Source organism: Nerophis lumbriciformis, linkage group LG30 (genome assembly GCF_033978685.3).
Source record: "Nerophis lumbriciformis linkage group LG30, RoL_Nlum_v2.1, whole genome shotgun sequence".
Taxonomy (NCBI): domain Eukaryota; kingdom Metazoa; phylum Chordata; class Actinopteri; order Syngnathiformes; family Syngnathidae; genus Nerophis; species Nerophis lumbriciformis.
In genome coordinates, this window is record NC_084577.2 from 28527587 (window position 1) to 28550086 (window position 22500).

The 22500-nt window shown below is 37.2% G+C and overlaps 1 protein-coding gene across 1 annotated transcript in view; it reads right to left on the reverse strand.

Annotated features, from left to right (window-relative positions):
• The window catches only part of dync2h1 (dynein cytoplasmic 2 heavy chain 1), a 437107-nt gene that overhangs the window by 169206 nt on the left and 245401 nt on the right, over positions 1–22500 (reverse strand). Inside the window, exons 48-51 of the mRNA XM_061925863.1 lie at positions 18151–18302; positions 17911–18055; positions 7261–7363; positions 7026–7190 (exon numbers count right to left, since the gene is read on the reverse strand). Of these exons, the coding sequence (XP_061781847.1) occupies positions 7026–7190; positions 7261–7363; positions 17911–18055; positions 18151–18302 (565 nt within the window). The remainder of the gene's footprint in view (positions 1–7025; positions 7191–7260; positions 7364–17910; positions 18056–18150; positions 18303–22500) is intronic.

The following is a 22500-nucleotide window of genomic DNA, read 5'->3' on the forward strand; positions in this document are numbered from 1 at the left end:
TAATAATGTATTATCACTTATACACAACAATACAAATGTATCATCACTTATACATAAACATGACACTTTATCATCACTTTTACACAACAATAATAATTTATTATCACTTATACACAACAATACTAATTAATCATCACTTATACACAACAATAATAATTTATTATTACTTATAAAAAACAATAATAATTTATGATCACTTATACACAACAATAATAATTTATTATCACTTATTCACAAAAATACAAATGTATCATCACTTATACATAAACATGACACTTTATCATCACTTTTACACAACAATAATAATTTATCATCACTTATACATACACAACAATAATAATTTATGATCACTTATACACAACAATAATAATTTATCATCACTTATACACAACAATAATAATTTATCATCACTTATACACAAACATAATAATTTATCATCACTTATACACAACAATAATAATTTATCATTTCTTATACACAACAATAACAAGTTATCATCACTTATACACAACAATAATAATTTATCATCACTTATACACAACAATAACAATTTATCATCACTCATACACAACAATAATAATTTATCATCACTTATACACAACAATAATCATTTATCAACACTTATACACAACAATAATAATTTATCATCACTTAAACACAACAATAATAATTTATCATCACTTATACACAAACATAATAATTTATCATCATTTATACACAAACATAATAATTTATCATCACGTATACACAACAATAATAATTTATTATCACTTATACACAACAATAACAATTTATCATCACTTATACACAACAATAATAATTTATCATCACTTCTACACAACAATAATCATTTATCATCACTTATACACAACAATAATAATTTATCATCACTTATACACAACAATAATAATTTATCATCACTTATACACAACAATAATAATTTATCATCACTTAAACACAACAATAATAATTTATCATCACTTAAACACCACAATAATAATTTATCATCACTTATACACAAACACGACACTTTATCATCACTTATACACAACAATAATAATTTATCATCACTTATACAAAAACATATTTTATCATCACTTATACACAACAATAATAATTTATCATTACTTATACACAACAATAAAAATGTATCATCACTTATACATAAACATGACACTTTATCATCACTTTTACACAACAATAATAATTTATCATCACTTATACACAACAATAATAATTTATGATCAATTATACACAACAATAATAATTTATGATCACTTATACACAACAATAATAATTTATCATCACTTATACACAAACATGACACTTTATCATCACTTATACACAACAATAATAATTTATCATCACTTATACACAAACACAATAATTTATCATCACTTATACACAAACATAATAATTTATCATCACTTATACACAACAATAATAATTTATCATCACTTATACACAAACATAATAATTTATCATCACTTATACATAAACATAATAATTAATCATCACTTATACACAACAATAATAATTTATCATCACTTATACACAACAATAATAATTTATCATCACTTATACACAAACATGACACTTTATCATCACTTATACACAACAATAATAATTTATTATCACTTATACACAAACATAATAATTTATCATCACTTATACACACACATAATAATTTATCATCACTTATACACAACAATAATAATTTATCATCGCTTATACACAACAATAATAATTTATCCTCACTTATACACAACAATAAAAATGTATCATCGCTTATACACAACAATAATAATTTATCATCACTTATACACAACAATAATAATTTATCATCACTTCTACACAACAATAATCATTTATCATCACTTATACACAACAATAATAATGTATCATCACTTATACACAAACATAATAATGTATCATCACTTATACACAACAATAATAATTTATCATCACTTATACCCAAACATAATTTTATCATCACTTATACACAACAATAATAATTTATCATCACTTATACACAACAATAATAATTTATCATCACTTATACACAACAATAATAATTTATCATCACTTATACACAACAATAATAATTTATCATCACTTATACACAACAATAATAATTTATCATCACTTATACACAACAATAATCATTCATCATCACTTATACACAACAATAATAAAGCATAATTAATTATTGTTTGGGGGTGTCCTGATCCAATAATGATATTAGTCAGATATCAGCAGGAACACAAGTACTGGATTATACTGGAGGTGTTTGCATGTAATATGTGTGATATCATGTGTGATACAAGCAGTCCTGCAGAGTGTTTACACGTGTGTGATATCATGTGCGATACAAGCAGTCCTGCAGCGTGTTTACTTGTATGCGATATCATGTGCAATACAAGCAGTCCTGCAGCGTGTTTACATGTGTATGATATCATGTGCGATACAAGCAGTCCGGCAGCGTGTTTCCTTGTATGTGATATCATGTGCGATACAATCAGCCTTGCAGTGTGTTTGCTTGTGTGTGATATCATGTGCGATACAAGCAGTCTTGCAGCGTGTTTACTTGTGTATGGTATAATATGCGATACAATCAGCCCTGCAGCGTGTTTACTTGTGTGTGATGTCATATGTGATACAAGCAGTCCTTCAGCGTGTTTACTTGTGTGCGATACAAGCAGTCCTGCAACATCTTTACATGTGTGTGATATCACTTGCTATACAATGAGCCTTGCAGCATGTTTATTTGTGTGTAATATCAAGTGCTATACAAGCAGTCCTGCAGAGTGTTTACATGTGTGTGATATTATGTGCGATACAAGCAGTCTTGCAGCGTGTTTACTTGTGTGTGATATCATGTGCGATACAAGCAGTCCTGCAGAGTGTTTACTTGTGTGTGATATCATGTGCGATACAAGCAGTCCTGCAGAGTGTTTACGTGTGTGTGATATCATGTGCGATACAAGCAGTCCTGCAGCGTTTTTACTTGTGTGCGATATCATGTCCGATACAAGCAGTCCTGCAACGTGTTTAATTGTGTGCGATATCATATGCAATACAAGCAGTCATGCAACGTGTTTACTTGTATGCGATATCATGTGTGATACAAGCAGTCCGGCAGCGTGTTCGCTTGTATGTGATATAATGTGCGATACAATCAGCATTGCAGTGTGTTTGCTTGTGTGTGATATCATGTGCGATACAAGCAGTCTTGAAGCGTGTTTACTTGTGTATGGCATAATGTGTGATACAATCACCCCTGCAGCATGTGCACTTGTGTGTGATACCATATGCGATACAAGCAGTCCTTCAGCGTGTTTACTTGTGTGCGATAAAAGCAGTTCTACAGCGTGTTTACATGTGTGTGATATCATGTGCTATACAATCAGCCTTGAAGCGTGTTTACTTGTGTGTGATATCATGTGCGATACAAGCAGTCTTGCAGCGTGTTTACTTGTGTGTGCAATATCATGTGATATACAAGCAGTCCTGCAGAGTGTTTACACGTGTGGGATATCATGTGCGATACAAGCAGTCCTGCAGCGTGTTTACTTGAGTGTGATATCACGTGCGATACAAGCAGTCCTGCAGCGTGTTTACTTGTGTGCGATATCATGTGCGCTACAAGCAGTCCTTCAGCGTGTTTACTTGTGTGCGATACAAGCAGTCCTGCAACGTGTTTACTTGTGTGCGATATTATATGCGATACAAGCAGTCCTTCAGCGTGTTTACTTGTGTTCGATATCATGTGTGATACAAGCAGTCCTGCAACGTGTTTACTTGTGTGCGATATCATATGTGATACAAGCAGTCCTTCAGCGTGTTTACTTGTGTGCGATAAAAGCAGTTCTACAGCGTGTTTACATGTGTGTGATATCATGTGCTATACAATCAGTCTTGCAGTGTGTTTACTTGTGTGTAATATCATGTGCTATAAAAGCAGTCCTGCAGAGTGTTTACATGTGTGGGATATCATGTGCGATACAAGCAGTCCTGCAGCGTGTTTACTTGTGTGCGATATCACGTGCGATACAAGCAGTCCTGCAGCGTGTTTACTTGTGTGCGATACAAGCAGTCCTGCATTGTGTTTACTTGTGTGCAATATCATATGCGATACAAGCAGTCCTTCAGCGTGTTTACTCGTGTGCGATATCATGTGCGATACAAGCAGTCCTGCAACGTGTTTACTTGTGTGCGATATCATATGCGATACAAGCAGTCTTGAAGCGTGTTTACTTGTGTATGGTATAATATGCGATACATTCAGCCCTGCAGCATGTTTACTTGTGTGCGATACAAGCAGTCCTGCGGCGTGTTTACTTGCCAAAAAGTAGCGGTACAACAAAGCTGTCAAAGTGGAGGCACATAAACAAGAGCGCCCACAGAAGAGACGGTCAAGATGGTGTGTAAAACAATCATCTCTGCCGCATTTTGAGCAAGGAACCACCATCACATGTTATGTAGACCACAAGGAAGTGTTCACATGTAGAAAATATCATCATACGACCCTTTAAGTCTACGTCTGGTCTGAGGAATCACTTACCCGTGTCCCCTTTAGGGTTGCAACATTCCGGGAATATTCACAGTTGGGAATGAATGGTAAATGAATGGGAATAAACATTGAATGCAACATGCTAGATCTTGCAGCATGATTATTAGCTAAAACAACATGATTTCATGCAAATTCAGTAGAATTTCAACCCTGCACTGTGCATTCCTCCATCACATGTTCAGTGCATTCCTCCATCACATGCACAGATAATTGGCAAAATTCCGGAAATTTACCTGATATTTCCTGTCAGAGAGAGTTTCAATTCCCACCTCCGGAAGAACTTTGAACATGTCACGAGGGAGGCGCTGGACATTGAGTCCGAATGGACCATGTTCCGTACCTCTGTTGTCGAGGCGGCCGATTGGAGCTGTGGCCGCAAGGTAGTTGGTGCCTGTCGTGGCGGTAATCCTAGAACCCGTTGGTGGACGCCGGCGGTGAGGGATGCCGTCAGGCTGAAGAAGGAGTCCTATCGGGTTCTTTTGGCTCATGGGACTCCTGAGGCAGCGGACAGGTACCGACAGGCCAAGCGGTGTGCGGCTTCAGCGGTCGCGGAGGCAAAAACTCGGACATGGGAGGAGTTTGGGGAGGCCATGGAAAAAGACTTCCGGACGGCTTCGAAGCAATTCTGGACCACCATCCGCCGCCTCAGGAAGGGGAAGCAGTGCAGTGTCAACACCGTGTATGGTGGGGATGGTGCTCTGCTGACCTCGACTGCGGATGTTGTGGATCGGTGGAGGGAATACTTCGAAGACCTCCTCAATCCTACCAGCACGTCTTCCTATGAGGAAGCAGTGCCTGGGGAGTCTGTGGTGGGCTCTCCTATTTCTGGGGCTGAGGTTGCCGAGGTAGTTAAAAAGCTCCTCGGTGGCAAGGCCCCGGGGGTGGATGAGATCCGCCCGGAGTTCCTTAAGGCTCTGGATGCTGTGGGGCTGTCTTGGTTGACAAGACTCTGCAACATCGCGTGGACATCGGGGTCGGTACCTCTGGATTGGCAGACCGGGGTGGTGGTTCCTCTCTTTAAGAAGGGGAACCGGAGGGTGTGCTCTAACTATCGTGGGATCACACTCCTCAGCCTTCCCGGTAAGGTCTATTCAGGTGTACTGGAGAGGAGGCTACGCCGGATAGTCCAACCTCGGATTCAGGAGGAACAGTGTGGTTTTCGTCCTGGTCGTGGAACTGTGGACCAGCTCTATACTCTCGGCAGGGTCCTTGAGGGTGCATGGGAGTTTGCCCAACCAGTCTACATGTGCTTTGTGGACTTGGAGAAGGCATTCGACCGTGTACCCCGGGAAGTCCTGTGGGGAGTGCTCAGAGAGTATGGGGTATCGGACTGTCTTATTGTGGCAGTTCGCTCCCTGTATAATCAGTGTCAGAGCTTGGTCCGCATTGCCGGCAGTAAGTCGGACACGTTTCCAGTGAGGGTTGGACTCCGCCAAGGCTGCCCTTTGTCACCGATTCTGTTCATAACCTTTATGGACAGAATTTCTAGGCGCAGTCAGGGCGTTGAGGGGATCTGGTTTGGTGGCTGCAGGATTAGGTCACTGCTATTTGCAGATGATGTGGTCCTGATGGCTTCCTCCGGCCAAGATCTTCAGCTCTCACTGGATCGGTTCGCAGCCGAGTGTGAAGCGACTGGGATGGGAATCAGCACCTCCAAGTCCGAGTCCATGGTTCTCTCCCGGAAAAGGGTGGAGTGCCATCTCTGGGTTGGGGAGGAGATCTTGCCCCAAGTGGAGGAGTTCAAGTACCTCGGAGTCTTGTTCACGAGTGGGGGAAGAGTGGATCGTGAGATCGACAGGCGGATCGGTGCGGCGTCTTCAGTAATGCGGACGCTGTATCGATCCGTTGTGGTGAAGAAGGAGCTGAGCCGGAAGGCAAAGCTCTCGATTTACCGGTCGATCTACGTTCCCATCCTCACCTATGGTCATGAGCTTCGGGTCATGACCGAAAGGACAAGATCACGGGTACAAGCGGCCCAAATGAGTTTCCTCCGCTGAGTGGCGGGGCTCTCCCTTAGAGATAGGGTGAGAAGCTCTGTCATTCGGGGGGAGCTCAAAGTAAAGCTGCTGCTCCTCCACATGGAGAGGAGCCAGATGAGGTGGTTCGGGCATCTGGTCAGGATGCCACTCGAACGCCTCCCTAGGAAGGTGTTTCGGGCACGTCCAACCGGTAGGAGGCCACGGGGAAGACCCAGGACACGCTGGGAAGACTATCTCGCCCGGCTGGCCTGGGAACGCCTCGGGATCCCCCCGGGAGGAGCTGGACGAAGTGGCTGGGGAGAGGGAAGTCTGGGCTTCCCTGCTTAGGCTGCTGCCCCCGCGACCCGACCTCGGATAAGCGGAAGAAGATGGATGGATGGATGGATACCTGATATTTTCCACCCCTGTGTAACCCTAGTCCCCTTCTTAGCATCCTACACTATCTAATGTGTGAGTATAGAGAGATCTCCTACCAGTCATGTTGCAGAGGGCGTCCGAGCCCCAGTCACCACGGATGATGGAGGAGAGCATGTTATCGAAGGCGTGGAGATCTTTGGAGGACACCAGACGGTCTCTGAAGATCCTCCTGGCCTCGTGCGCCACCACCTCCAGCACACTGTCGGTCACGTCCGATTGAGCTTCCAAGGAACATGAGAAACCGCAAGTTAGAAGAGATGCAAAACGTTTAGGCAAAAGTGGCTTGCTCACCTGCAGTGAGGTCGTATCGCAACAGGCTGAGGACCCACTCGGTCAGGACACACGGGGTGAAAAGGTAGTGACTGTGGTCGTCCACTGTGAACTTGGCTTTCACCTGCATGAGAACACACCGCATCAGTAATTGAGCGATACAATTACAGAGCATCATTCCTTTAACAGGGATGATTTTTTTTTTTAAACGCGCAATTGACGTCCCGTCTCCCTTTTTCACCCTCGACCCGTTCCGTAGCTATCCACAAAGTTTTTTTTAGTTTTTTTGCACCATGACTAGGGAAGGGTGTTTGGATTTGGTCATATAAGTAAATGATGTGCATACCTTTAACACAGAATAATAAAAGATCGTTGACCTGATATATAATTAATATAATTGGATATTAAGAGGATGTGAAAGTTCGACTCCTACCTTGTTTACTTCTCTGAGGACCTACTTACAAGTTTTGTCATCAATCAGAAATATCAAGCAGCTAAAATGCACCAAACATGACTAAGTGTGAACAGTGTTTTGCATTTTTCCCATCATGCTTTGTAAAGGTCTTAAATGGGTATAATTGTATTTTTTTTATGGTGCATGGATTTTTTTTTTGATAATATCCACAAAGTTCAGTGAGCAGGTTGTGTTATGTGTGACCATGTGTGTTGACATTTTGCATTGGATTTTTTTTTTTTTTTTTTTGCACCATGACTAGGGAAGGGTGTTTGGATTTGGTCATATAAGTAAATGCTGTGCATACCTTTAACACAGAATAATAAAAGATCGTTGACCTGATATATAATTAATATAATTGGATATTAAGAAAGTTCGACTCCTACCTTGTTTACTTCTCTGAGGACCTACTTAAAAGTTTTGTCATCAATCAGAAATATCAAGCAGCTAAAATGCACCAAACATGAATAAGTGTGAACAGTGTTTTGCATTTTTCCCATCATGCTTTGTAATGGTCTTAAATGGGTATAATTGTATTTTTTCTATGGTGCATGGACATTGTTTTTTATAATAACCACAAAGTTCAGTGAGCAGGTTGTTTTTTTTATTTGCACCTTGACTAGGGAAGGTTGTTTGGATTTGGTCATATAAGTGAATGCTGTGCATACCTTTAACACAGAATAATAAAAGATCGTTGACCTGATATATAATTAATATAATTGGATATTAAGAGGATGTGAAAGTTCGACTCCTACCTTGTTTACTTCTCTGAGGACCTACTTACAAGTTTTGTCATCAATCAGAAATATCAAGCAGCTAAAATGCACCAAACATGAATAAGTGTGAACAGTGTTTTGCATTTTTCCCATCATGCTTTGTAATGGTCTTAAATGGGTATAATTGTATTTTTTTTATGGTGCATGGATATTTTTTTTTTATAATATCCACAAAGTTCAGTGAGCAGGTTGTGTTATGTGTGTTGACATTTTGCATTGGATTTTTTTTTTTTTGCACCATGACTAGGGAAGGGTGTTTGGATTTGGTCATATAAGTAAATGCTGTGCATCCCTTTAACACAGAATAATAAAAGATCGTTGGCATGATATATAATTAATATAATTGGATATTAAGAGGATGTGAAAGTTCGACTCATACCTTGTTTACTTCTCTGAGGACCTACTTACAAGTTTTGTCATCAATCAGAAATATCAAGCAGCTAAAATGTATAAGTGTGAACAGTGTTTTGCAATTTTCCCATCATGCTTTGTAATGGTCTTAAATGGGTATAATTGTATTTTTTCTAAGGTACATGGATATTGTTTTTTATAATATCCATATCATGTGTGACCATGTGTGTTGACATTTTGCATTGGATTTTTTTTTTTTTTTTGCACCATGACTAGGGAAGGGTGTTTGGATTTGGTCATATAAGTAAACGCCGTGCATACCTTTAACACAGAATAATAAAAGACCGTTGACCTGATATATAATTAATATAATTGGATATTAAGAGGATGTGAAAGTTCGACTCCTACCTTGTTTACTTCTCTGAGGACCTACTTACAAGTTTTGTCATCAATCAGAAATATCAAGCAGCTAAAATGAATAAGTGTTAACAGTGTTTTGCACTTTTCCCATCATGCTTTGTAATGGTCTTAAATGGGTATAATTGTATTTTTTTTATGGTGCATGGATTTTTTTTTTGATAATATCCACAAAGTTCAGTGAGCAGGTTGTGTTATGTTTGTTGACATTTTGCATTGGATTTTTTTTTTTTTTTGCACCATGACTAGGGAAGGGTGTTTGGATTTGGTCATATAAGTAAATGCTGTGCATACCTTTAACACAGAATAATAAAATATCGTTGACCTGATATATAATTAATATAATTGGAAATTAAGAGGATGTGAAAGTTCGACTCCTACCTTGTTTACTTCTCTGAGGACCTACTTAAAGTTTGGTCATCAATCAGAAATATCAAGCAGCTAAAATGAATAAGTGTGAACAGTGTTTTGCATTTTTCCCATCATGCTTTGTAATGGTCTTAAATGGGTATAATTGTATTTTTTTTTATGGTGCATGGATTTTTTTTTTGATAATATCCACAAAGTTCAGTGAGCAGGTTGTGTTATGTGTGTTGACATTTTGCATTGGATTTTTTTTTTTTTTTTGCACCATGACTAGGGAAGGGTGTTTGGATTCGGTCATATAAGTAAATGCTGTGCATACCTTTAACACAGAATAATAAAATATCGTTGACCTGATATATAATTAATATAATTGGAAATTAAGAGGATGTGAAAGTTCGACTCCTACCTTGTTTACTTCTCTGAGGACCTACTTAAAGTTTGGTCATCAATCAGAAATATCAAGCAGCTAAAATGAATAAGTGTGAACAGTGTTTTGCATTTTTCCCATCATGCTTTGTAATGGTCTTAAATGGGTATAATTGTATTTTTTTTTATGGTGCATGGATTTTTTTTTTTTTTGGTAATATCCACAAAGTTCAGTGAGCAGGTTGTGTTATGTGTGACCATGTGTGTTTACATTTTGCATTGGATTTTTTTTTTTTTTTTTGCACCATGACTAGGGAAGGTTGTTTGGATTTGGTCATATAAGTAAATGCTGTGCATACCTTTAACACAGAATAATAAAATATCGTTGACCTGATATATAATTAATATAATTGGAAATTAAGAGGATGTGAAAGTTCGACTCCTACCTTGTTTACTTCTCTGAGGACCTACTTAAAGTTTGGTCATCAATCAGAAATATCAAGCAGCTAAAATGAATAAGTGTGAACAGTGTTTTGCATTTTTCCCATCATGCTTTGTAATGGTCTTTAATGGGTATAATTGTATTTTTTTTTATGGTGCATGGATTTTTTTTTTTTTGGTAATATCCACAAAGTTCAGTGAGCAGGTTGTGTTATGTGTGACCATGTGTGTTTACATTTTGCATTGGATTTTTTATTTTATTTTTGCACCATGACTAGGGAAGGTTGTTTGGATTTGGTCATGTAAGTAAATGCTGTGCATACCTTTAACACAGAATAATAAAAGATCGTTGACCTGATATATAATTAATATAATTGGATATTAAGAGGATGTGAAAGTTCGACTCCTACCTTGTTTACTTCTCTGAGGACCTACTTAAAAGTTTTGTCATCAATCAGAAATATCAAGCAGCTAAAATGCACCAAACATGAATAAGTGTGAACAGTGTTTTGCATTTTTCCCATCATGCTTTGTAATGGTCTTAAATGGGTATAATTGTATTTTTTTTATGGTGCATGGATTTTTTTTTGATAATATCCACAAAGTTCAGTGACCATGTGTGTTGACATTTTTTTGCACCTTGACTAGGGAAGGTTGTTTGGATTTAGTCGTGTAAGTAAATGCTGTGCACACCTTTAACACAGAATAATAAACGATCGTTGACCTGATATATAATTAATATAATTGGATATTAAGAGGATGTGAAAGTTCAACTCCTACCTTGTTTACTTCTCTGAGGACCTACTTAAAGTTTTGTCATCAATCAGAAATATCAAGCAGATAAAATGCACCAAACATGAATAAGTGTGAACAGTGTTTTGCATTTTTCCCATCATGCTTTGTAATGGTCTTAAATGGGTATAATTGTATTTTTTTTATGGTGCATGGATTTTTTTTTTGATAATATCCACAAAGTTCAGTGACCATGTGTGTTGACATTTTTTTGCACCTTGACTAGGGAAGGTTGTTTGGATTTGGTCGTGCAAGTAAATGCTGTGCATACCTTTAACACAGAATAATAAAAGACCGTTGACCTGATATATAATGAATATAATTGGATATTAAGAGGATGTGAAAGTTCGACTCCTACCTTGTTTACTTCTCTGAGGACCTACTTAAAAGTTTTGTCATCAATCAGAAATATCAAGCAGCTAAAATGCACCAAACATGAATAAGTGTGAACAGTGTTTTGCATTTTTCCCATCATGCTTTGTAATGGTCTTAAATGGGTATAATTGTATTTTTTCTATGGTACATGGATATTGTTTTTTATAATATCCATATCATGTGTGACCATGTGTGTTGACATTTTGCATTGGATTTTTTTTATTTGCACCTTGACTAGGGAAGGTTGTTTGGATTTGGTCATGTAAGTAAACGCTGTGCATACCTTTAACACAGAATAATAAAAGATCGTTGACCTGAATTACTTCAGTGTTTTCCGACCACTGTGCCGCGGCACACTAGTGTACCGTGAGATATATTCTGGTGTGCCGTGGGAGATGTCGTCATTTCACCTAATTAGGTTAGAAATATTTTTAGCAAACCGGTAATTACAATCCGCAAATAATGTGCCATTGTTGAGTGTCGGTGCTGTCTGGAGTAACCGTGTAATACTCTTCCATATCAGTAGGTGGCAGCCGGTAGCTGATTGCTTTGTGGATGTCGGGAACATGGTTTGTCGTGATCACGATATGCAGACAACAGCGGGAGGCAGGGTGCAGGTAAAAAAGGTGTCTTAATGCTTAAACCAAAAATAAACAAAAGGCGAGTGCCGCTAAGAAAAGGCATTGAAGCTTAGGGGAGGCTATGCAGAATGAAACTAAAACTGATCTGGCTTCAAAGTAAACAAAAAAAGAATGCTGGACTACAGCAAAGACTTACTGTGGAGCAAAGATGGCGTCCACAAAGTACATCCGTACATGACATGACAATCAACAACAAAATAGGAAATACTACACACAGGAAAACACCGGCGGGGTTTGGTAGTAGCGGGGGTGTATATTGTAGCGTCCCGGAAGAGTTAGTGCTGCAAGGGGTTTCTGGGTATTTGTACTGTTGTGTTTATGTTGTGTTACGGTGCGGATGTTCTCCCGAAATGTGTTTGTCATTCTTGTTCGGTGTGGGTTCACAGTGTGGCGCATATTTGTAACAGTGTTAAAGTTGTTTATACGGCCACTCTCAGTGTGACCTGTACGGCTGTTGACCAAGTATGCCTTGCAGTCACTTGTGTGTGTGCAACAGCCGCATATATCATGTGTTAGTGCCGGCACGCTGTTTGTATGGAGGAAAAACGGACGTGACGACAGGTTGTAGAGGACGCTAAAGGCAGTGCCTTTAAGGCCCGCCCCCAATACTGTTGTCCGGGTGGAAATCGGGAGAAATTCGTCGAGAATGGTTGCCCAGGGAGATTTTCGGGAGGGGCACTGAAATTCGGGAGTCTCCCGGGAAAATCGGGAGGGTTGGCAAGTATGTCCTACGTCCGTGTTTTACCGGTTATGTACCACTCTGTCATACTTGCCAACCTTGAGACCTCCAATTTCGTGATTAACAAATATAGCCACATATGCTAACAGCATGTTGACAATAAACACATTAAAGTGATTCAACAAAAAAAATTATGAACAAAAAATATGTTAGATCAAAAAAATTGTGCTGAGATTATAACACCCCAAAATATGATTGAAATATTGAATATAAAAAAAAAATAATGTTGTTGTTGAGTGTCGGTGTTGTCTAGAGCTCGGCAGAGTAACCGTGTAATGCACTTCCATATCAGTAGGTGGCAGCCGGTAGCTAATTGCTTTGTAGATGTAGGAAACAGTGGTAGGCAGTGTGCAGGTAAAAAGGTGTAATGCTTAAACCAAAAATAAACAAAAGGTGAGTGCCTCTAAGAAAAGCCATTGAAGCTTAGGGAAGGCTACGCAGAACAAAACTAAAACTGAACTGGCTACAATGTAAACAAAAACAGAATGCTGGACGACAGCAAAGACTTACTGTGGAGCAAAGACAATGTACATCCGAACATGACATCAATCAACAATGTCCCCACAAAGAAGGATAAAAACAACTAAAATATTCTTGATTGCTAAAACAAAGTAGATGCGGGAAATATCGCTCAAAGGAAGACATGAAACTGCTACAGGAAAATACCAAAAAAAGAGAAAATAGATAATTGATACTTCAAACTTGCATAAATAAATATTAAGGAATATAACATAACTTGGCTTCTGAGAGCTTCAAAATGTAATGAATAAAATGCTAAAGTTGTTGATAAACAAGCAATTATTTTAATAATTAAATATGGTCATTTTAAATGAATTATTATGATCATTTAAAATTTATTATTTCAAATATGTTTATTTTAATGCATAATTCTATGGCTGAGTGTAATAAGGAGTCAGAAAAAATACAAATAAAAATATAATTAATTTTGATGTTTTTAGCAAAATATAGTAAAAAAAAATGTTTTTTTTTTTTTTTATTAATATATATATTTATTGTAAAAAAAAAATTTGTTTTATTTTTTAATTAATATATATATTTATTTTTAGGTAAGATAAACATTTATTGGCCGATATTATCGGACATCTCTACTCACGACGTTTTCGCGGGCTACATTTCGGATACCCCCCGTTTTAGTGCCATTGCGCATGTTGTTGACAAATGAATGAGTGTACCTGTTCATAGAGCATGTTGTTGACAAATGAATGAGTGTACCTGTTCATAGAGCATGTTGTTGACAAATGAATGAGTGTACCTGTTCATAGAGCATGTTGTTGACAAATGAATGAGTGTACCTGTTCATAGAGCATGTTGTTGACAAATGAATGAGTGTACCTGTTCATAGAGCATGTTGTTGACAAATGAATGAGTGTACCTGTTCATAGAGCATGTTGTTGACAAATGAATGAGTATACCTGTTCATAGAGCATGTTGTTGACAAATGAATGAGTGTACCTGTTCATAGAGCATGTTGTTGACAAATGAATGAGTGTACCTGTTCATAGAGCATGTTGTTGACAAATGAATGAGTATACCTGTTCATAGAGCATGTTGTTGACAAATGAATGAGTGTACCTGTTCATAGAGCATGTTGTTGACAAATGAATGAGTGTACCTGTTCATAGAGCATGTTGTTGACAAATGAATGAGTGTACCTGTTCATAGAGCATGTTGTTGACAAATGAATGAGTGTACCTGTTCATAGAGCATGTTGTTGACAAATGAATGAGTGTACCTGTTCATAGAGCATGTTGTTGACAAATGAATGAGTGTACCTGTTCATAGAGCATGTTGTTGACAAATGAATGAGTATACCTGTTCATAGAGCATGTTGTTGACAAATGAATGAGTGTACCTGTTCATAGAGCATGTTGTTGACAAATGAATGAGTGTACCTGTTCATAGAGCATGTTGTTGACAAATGAATGAGTGTACCTGTTCATAGAGCATGTTGTTGACAAATGAATGAGTGTACCTGTTCATAGAGCATGTTGTTGACAAATGAATGAGTGTACCTGTTCATAGAGCATGTTGTTGACAAATGAATGAGTGTACCTGTTCATAGAGCATGTTGTTGACAAATGAATGAGTGTACCTGTTCATAGAGCATGTTGTTGACAAATGAATGAGTGTACCTGTTCATAGAGCATGTTGTTGACAAATGAATGAGTGTACCTGTTCATAGAGCATGTTGTTGACAAATGAATGAGTGTACCTGTTCATAGAGCATGTTGTTGACAAATGAATGAGTGTACCTGTTCATAGAGCATGTTGTTGACAAATGAATGAGTGTACCTGTTCATAGAGCATGTTGTTGACAAATGAATGAGTGTACCTGTTCATAGAGCATGTTGTTGACAAATGAATGAGTGTACCTGTTCATAGAGCATGTTGTTGACAAATGAATGAGTGTACCTGTTCATAGAGCATGTTGTTGACAAATGAATGAGTGTACCTGTTCATAGAGCATGTTGTTGACAAATGAATGAGTGTACCTGTTCATAGAGCATGTTGTTGACAAATGAATGAGTGTACCTGTTCATAGAGCATGTTGTTGACAAATGAATTTGAGTACCTGTTCATAGAGCATGTTGTTGACAAATGAATGAGTGTACCTGTTCATAGAGCATGTTGTTGACAAATGAATGAGTGTACCTGTTCATAGAGCATGTTGTTGACAAATGAATGAGTGTACCTGTTCATAGAGCATGTTGTTGACAAATGAATGAGTATACCTGTTCATAGAGCATGTTGTTGACAAATGAATGAGTGTACCTGTTCATAGAGCATGTTGTTGACAAATGAATGAGTGTACCTGTTCATAGAGCATGTTGTTGACAAATGAATGAGTGTACCTGTTCATAGAGCATGTTGTTGACAAATGAATGAGTGTACCTGTTCATAGAGCATGTTGTTGACAAATGAATGAGTGTACCTGTTCATAGAGCATGTTGTTGACAAATGAATGAGTGTACCTGTTCATAGAGCATGTTGTTGACAAATGAATGAGTGTACCTGTTCATAGAGCATGTTGTTGACAAATGAATGAGTATACCTGTTCATAGAGCATGTTGTTGACAAATGAATGAGTGTACCTGTTCATAGAGCATGTTGTTGACAAATGAATGAGTGTACCTGTTCATAGAGCATGTTGTTGACAAATGAATGAGTGTACCTGTTCATAGAGCATGTTGTTGACAAATGAATGAGTGTACCTGTTCATAGAGCATGTTGTTGACAAATGAATGAGTGTACCTGTTCATAGAGCATGTTGTTGACAAATGAATGAGTGTACCTGTTCATAGAGCATGTTGTTGACAAATGAATGAGTGTACCTGTTCATAGAGCATGTTGTTGACAAATGAATGAGTGTACCTGTTCATAGAGCATGTTGTTGACAAATGAATGAGTGTACCTGTTCATAGAGCATGTTGTTGACAAATGAATGAGTGTACCTGTTCATAGAGCATGTTGTTGACAAATGAATGAGTGTACCTGTTCATAGAGCATGTTGTTGACAAATGAATGAGTGTACCTGTTCATAGAGCATGTTGTTGACAAATGAATTTGAGTACCTGTTCATAGAGCATGTTGTTGACAAATGAATGAGTGTACCTGTTCATAGAGCATGTTGTTGACAAATGAATGAGTGTACCTGTTCATAGAGCATGTTGTTGACAAATGAATGAGTGTACCTGTTCATAGAGCATGTTGTTGACAAATGAATGAGTATACCTGTTCATAGAGCATGTTGTTGACAAATGAATGAGTGTACCTGTTCATAGAGCATGTTGTTGACAAATGAATGAGTGTACCTGTTCATAGAGCATGTTGTTGACAAATGAATGAGTGTACCTGTTCATAGAGCATGTTGTTGACAAATGAATGAGTGTACCTGTTCATAGAGCATGTTGTTGACAAATGAATGAGTGTACCTGTTCATAGAGCATGTTGTTGACAAATGAATGAGTGTACCTGTTCATAGAGCATGTTGTTGACAAATGAATGAGTGTACCTGTTCATAGAGCATGTTGTTGACAAATGAATGAGTATACCTGTTCATAGAGCATGTTGTTGACAAATGAATGAGTGTACCTGTTCATAGAGCATGTTGTTGACAAATGAATGAGTGTACCTGTTCATAGAGCATGTTGTTGACAAATGAATGAGTGTACCTGTTCATAGAGCATGTTGTTGACAAATGAATGAGTGTACCTGTTCATAGAGCATGTTGTTGACAAATGAATGAGTGTACCTGTTCATAGAGCATGTTGTTGACAAATGAATGAGTGTACCTGTTCATAGAGCATGTTGTTGACAAATGAATGAGTGTACCTGTTCATAGAGCATGTTGTTGACAAATGAATGAGTGTACCTGCTCATAGAGCATGTTGTTGACAAATGAATGAGTGTACCTGTTCATAGAGCATGTTGTTGACAAATGAATGAGTGTACCTGTTCATAGAGCATGTTGTTGACAAATGAATGAGTGTACCTGTTCATAGAGCATGTTGTTGACAAATGAATGAGTGTACCTGTTCATAGAGCATGTTGTTGACAAATGAATGAGTGTACCTGTTCATAGAGCATGTTGTTGACAAATGAATGAGTGTACCTGCTCATAGAGCATGTTGTTGACAAATGAATGAGTGTACCTGTTCATAGAGCATGTTGTTGACAAATGAATGAGTGCACCTGTTCATAGAGCATGTTGTTGACAAATGAATGAGTGTACCTGTTCATAGAGCATGTTGTTGACAAATGAATGAGTGTACCTGTTCATAGAGCATGTTGTTGACAAATGAATGAGTGTACCTGTTCATAGAGCATGTTGTTGACAAATGAATGAGTGTACCTGTTCATAGAGCATGTTGTTGACAAATGAATGAGTGTACCTGTTCATAGAGCATGTTGTTGACAAATGAATGAGTGTACCTGTTCATAGAGCTGCACCAGAGAAGCAGCCAGCTGCTGGCTCTTCCCTGAGCTGGCCCAAGACGCTTGGCTGCCCAAACTGTGTCGCAGGATGGGCTGCAGGTAGGCCGAGTAGATGGTCTGCAGCTGCTCCTGGTCTGGATAGCTGCAGGGAGATGATGCACGCAGAGCAGGAGGAGGGAAACAAAAGGATGAGAAACATTTTGAAAAAGATGGGCTGAAGTGTGTGCTGATATTTACTCTATGGTGCAGATACGGACGATGGAGGTGAAGCGGGACGTGAGGGAATGGCTTCCCACAGCGCCGCCTGTTGACATGGAGGCCACCACCTGAATGTTCTCCAGACTCACCCACTCCAGGTTTTCATCGTAGAACCCTTTATACGTCAACACCTGGAGAGGGCAGAGGGATGAAGAAAGAATAGGAAAAAAAAGGTCTGGACTTTATTCATTTTCTGAAGGAGATTAGTTCATAATTCAAACTCTTGATTGCAGAAACAAGCTAATAGGCTTCGCTACAACTCAACAATCATCCAATTGAGGAAAAAATAAAGTTGTTCCAGAGTTGATTCAGCCTCGGCTAATTTGGAGTAGAAATATCGTGATATTAGCGATATGACTCTAGTCTGTATCCACTAGTGTTGTCCTGATAGTAAGATGTTGGTACTGGTACCAGTACCAAAGTGTATTTCCATACTTGTTGATACTTTTCTAAATAAAAGGGACCACAAACATGGCATTATTGGCTTTATTTTAATATTTTATATGAGTACATGTTTACATTAGTACTACTTAGTGTTTACATTAATACTACTTGTTGTGTACCTGTTTACATTAGTACTACTTGCTGTGTACATGTTTACATTAGTACTACTTGCTGTGTACATGTCTACATTACTACTACTACTTGTTGTGTACATGTTTACATTAGTACTACTTGCTGAGTACATGTTTACATTAGCACTACTTAGTGTTTACATTAGTACTACTTGCTGTGTACATGTTTACATTAGCACTACTTGGTGAGTACATGTTTACATTAGTACTACTTTGTGTTTACATTAGTACTACTTGCTGTGTACATGTTTACATTAGCACTATTTGGTGAGTACATATTTACATTAGTACTACTTAGTGTTTACATTAGTACTACTTGCTGTGTACATGTTTACATTAGTACTACTTGGTGAGTACATGTTTACATTAGTACTACTTAGTGTTTACATTAGTACTACTTGCTGTGTACATGTTTACATTTGTACTACTTGGTAAGTACATGTTTACATTAGTACTACTTGGTGAGTACATGTTTACATTGGTACTACTTGGTGTGTATATGTTTACATTAGTACTACTTGGTGTGTACATGTTTACATTAGTACTACTTAGTGTTTACATTAGTACTACTTGGTGTGTACATGTTTACATTAGTACTACTTAGTGTTTACATTAGTACTACTTGGTGTGTACATGTTTACATTAGTACTACTTGGTGTGTACATGTTTACATTAGTACTACTTGGTGTGTACATGTTTAAATTAGTACTACTTGCTGTGTACATGTTTACATTAGCACTACTTAGTGTTTACATTAGTACTACTTGTTGTGTACATGTTTACATTAGTCCTACTTGCTGTGTACATGTTTACATTACTACTACTACTTGTTGTGTACATGTTTACATAAGTACTACTTGCTGAGTACATGTTTACATTAGCACTACTTAGTGTTTACATTAGTACTACTTGCTGTGTACATGTTTACATTAGTACTACTTGCTGAATACATGTTTACATTAGTACTACTTGCTGAATACATGTTTACATTTGTACTACTTGGTGGGTACATGTTTACATTAGTACTACTTGCTGAGTACATGTTTACATTAGTACTACTTGCTGTGTACATGTTTACATTAGTACTACTTGCTGAGTACATGTTTACATTAATACTACTTGTTGTGTACATGTTTACATTAGCACTACTTGCTGAGTACATGTTTACATTACTACTACTACTTGTTGTGTACATGTTTACATTAGCACTACTTGCTGAATACATGTTTACATTAGTACTACTTAGTGTTTACATTAGTATTACTTGCTGTGTACATGTTTACATGTGTACTACTTAATGAGTACATGTTTATATTAGTACTACTTGGTGAGTACATGTTTACATTAGTACTACTTGCTGTGTACATGTTTACATTAGCACTACTTGGTGTGTACATGTTTACATTAGTACTACTTGGTGTGTACATGTTTACATTAGTACTACTTGGTAAGTACATGTTTACATTAGTACTACTTGGTGTGTACATATTTACATTAGCACTACTTGCTGTGTACATGTTTACATTAGCACTACTTGCTGAGTACATGTTTACATTACTACTACTACTTGTTGTGTACATGTTTACATTAGCACTACTTGCTGAATACATGTTTACATTAGTACTACTTAGTGTTTACATTAGTATTACTTGCTGTGTACATGTTTACATGTGTACTACTTAATGAGTACATGTTTATATTAGTACTACTTGGTGAGTACATGTTTACATTAGTACTACTTGCTGTGTACATGTTTACATTAGCACTACTTGGTGTGTACATGTTTACATTAGTACTACTTGGTGTGTACATGTTTACATTAGTACTACTTGGTAAGTACATGTTTACATTAGTACTACTTGGTGTGTACATATTTACATTAGCACTACTTGCTGTGTACATGTTTACATTAGCACTACTTGGTGAGTACATGTTTACATTAGTACTACTTAGTGTTTACATTAGTACTACTTGGTGAGTACATGTTTACATTAGTACTACTTAGTGTTTACATTAGTACTACTTGGTGTGTACATGTTTACATTAGTACTACTTAGTGTTTACATTAGCACTACTTGGTGTGTACATGTTTACAGTAGTACTACTTGGTGTGTAAATGTTTACAGTAGCACTACTTGGTGAGTACATGTTTACATTAGTACTACTTAGTGTTTACATTAGTACTACTTGGTGTGTACATGTTTACAGTAGTACTACTTGGTGTGTACATGTTTACAGTAGCACTACTTGATGAGTACATGTTTACATTAGTACTACTTAGTGTTTACATTAGTAAACTTGCTGTGTACATGTTTACATTTGTACTACTTGGTGAGTACATGTTTACATTAGTACTACTTAGTGTTTACATTAGCACCACTTAGTGTTTACATTAGTACTACTTGTTGTGTACATGTTTACATTAGTCCTACTTGCTGAGTACATGTTTACATTAGTACTACTTAGTGTTTACATTAGTACTACTTGCTGAGTACATGTTTACAATAGTACTACTTGTTGTGTACATGTTTACATCAGCACTACTTGGTGAGTACATGTTTACATTAGTACTACTTAGTGTTTACATTAGTACTACTTGCTGTGTACATGTTTACAGTAGCACTACTTGCTGAGTACATGTTTACATTAGTACTACTTGGTGTGTACATGTTTACATTAGTACTACTTAGTGTTTACATTAGTACTACTTGCTGTGTACATGTTTACATCAGCACTACTTGGTGAGTACATGTTTACATTAGTACTACTTAGTGTTTACATTAGTACTACTTGCTGTGTACATGTTTACATTAGCACTACTTGGTGAGTACATGTTTACATTAGTACTACTTGGTGTGTACATGTTTACATTAGTACTACTTGCTGTGTACATGTTTACATTAGTACTGCTTAGTGTTTACATTAGTACTACTTGGTGTGTACATGTTTACATTAGTACTACTTGGTGTGTACATGTTTACATTAGTACTACTTGGTGTGTACATGTTTACATTAGTACTACTTAGTGTTTACATTAGTACTACTTGGTGTGTACATGTTTACATTAGCACTACTTGGTGTGTACATGTTTACATTGGTACTACTTAGTGTTTACATTAGTACTACTTAGTGTTTTTGTTTACATTAGTACTACTTGCTGTGTACATGCTTACATTAGCACTACTTGGTGAGTACATGTTTACATAAGTACTACTTGCTGTGTACATGTTTACAGTAGCACTACTTGCTGAGTACATGTTTACATTAGTACTACTTGGTGTGTACATGTTTACATTGGTACTACTTGGTGTGTACATGTTTACATTAGTACTACTTAGTGTTTACATTAGTACTACTTGGTGTGTACATGTTTACAGTAGCACTACTTGCTGAGTACATGTTTACATTAGTACTACTTGGTGTGTACATGTTTACATTACTACTACTACTTGTTGTGTACATGTTTCCATTAGTACTACTTGCTGTGTACATGTTTACATTAGTACTACTTAGTGTTTACATTAGAACTACTTGCTGAGTACATGTTTACATTAGTACTACTTGCTGAATACATGTTTACATTAGCACTACTTGGTGAGTACATGTTTACATTAATACTACGTGTTGTGTACATGTTTACATTAGTACTACTTGCTGTGTACATGTTTACATTACTACTACTACTACTTGTTGTGTACATGTTTACATTAGCACTACTTGGTGAGTACATGTTTACATTAGTACTACTTAGTGT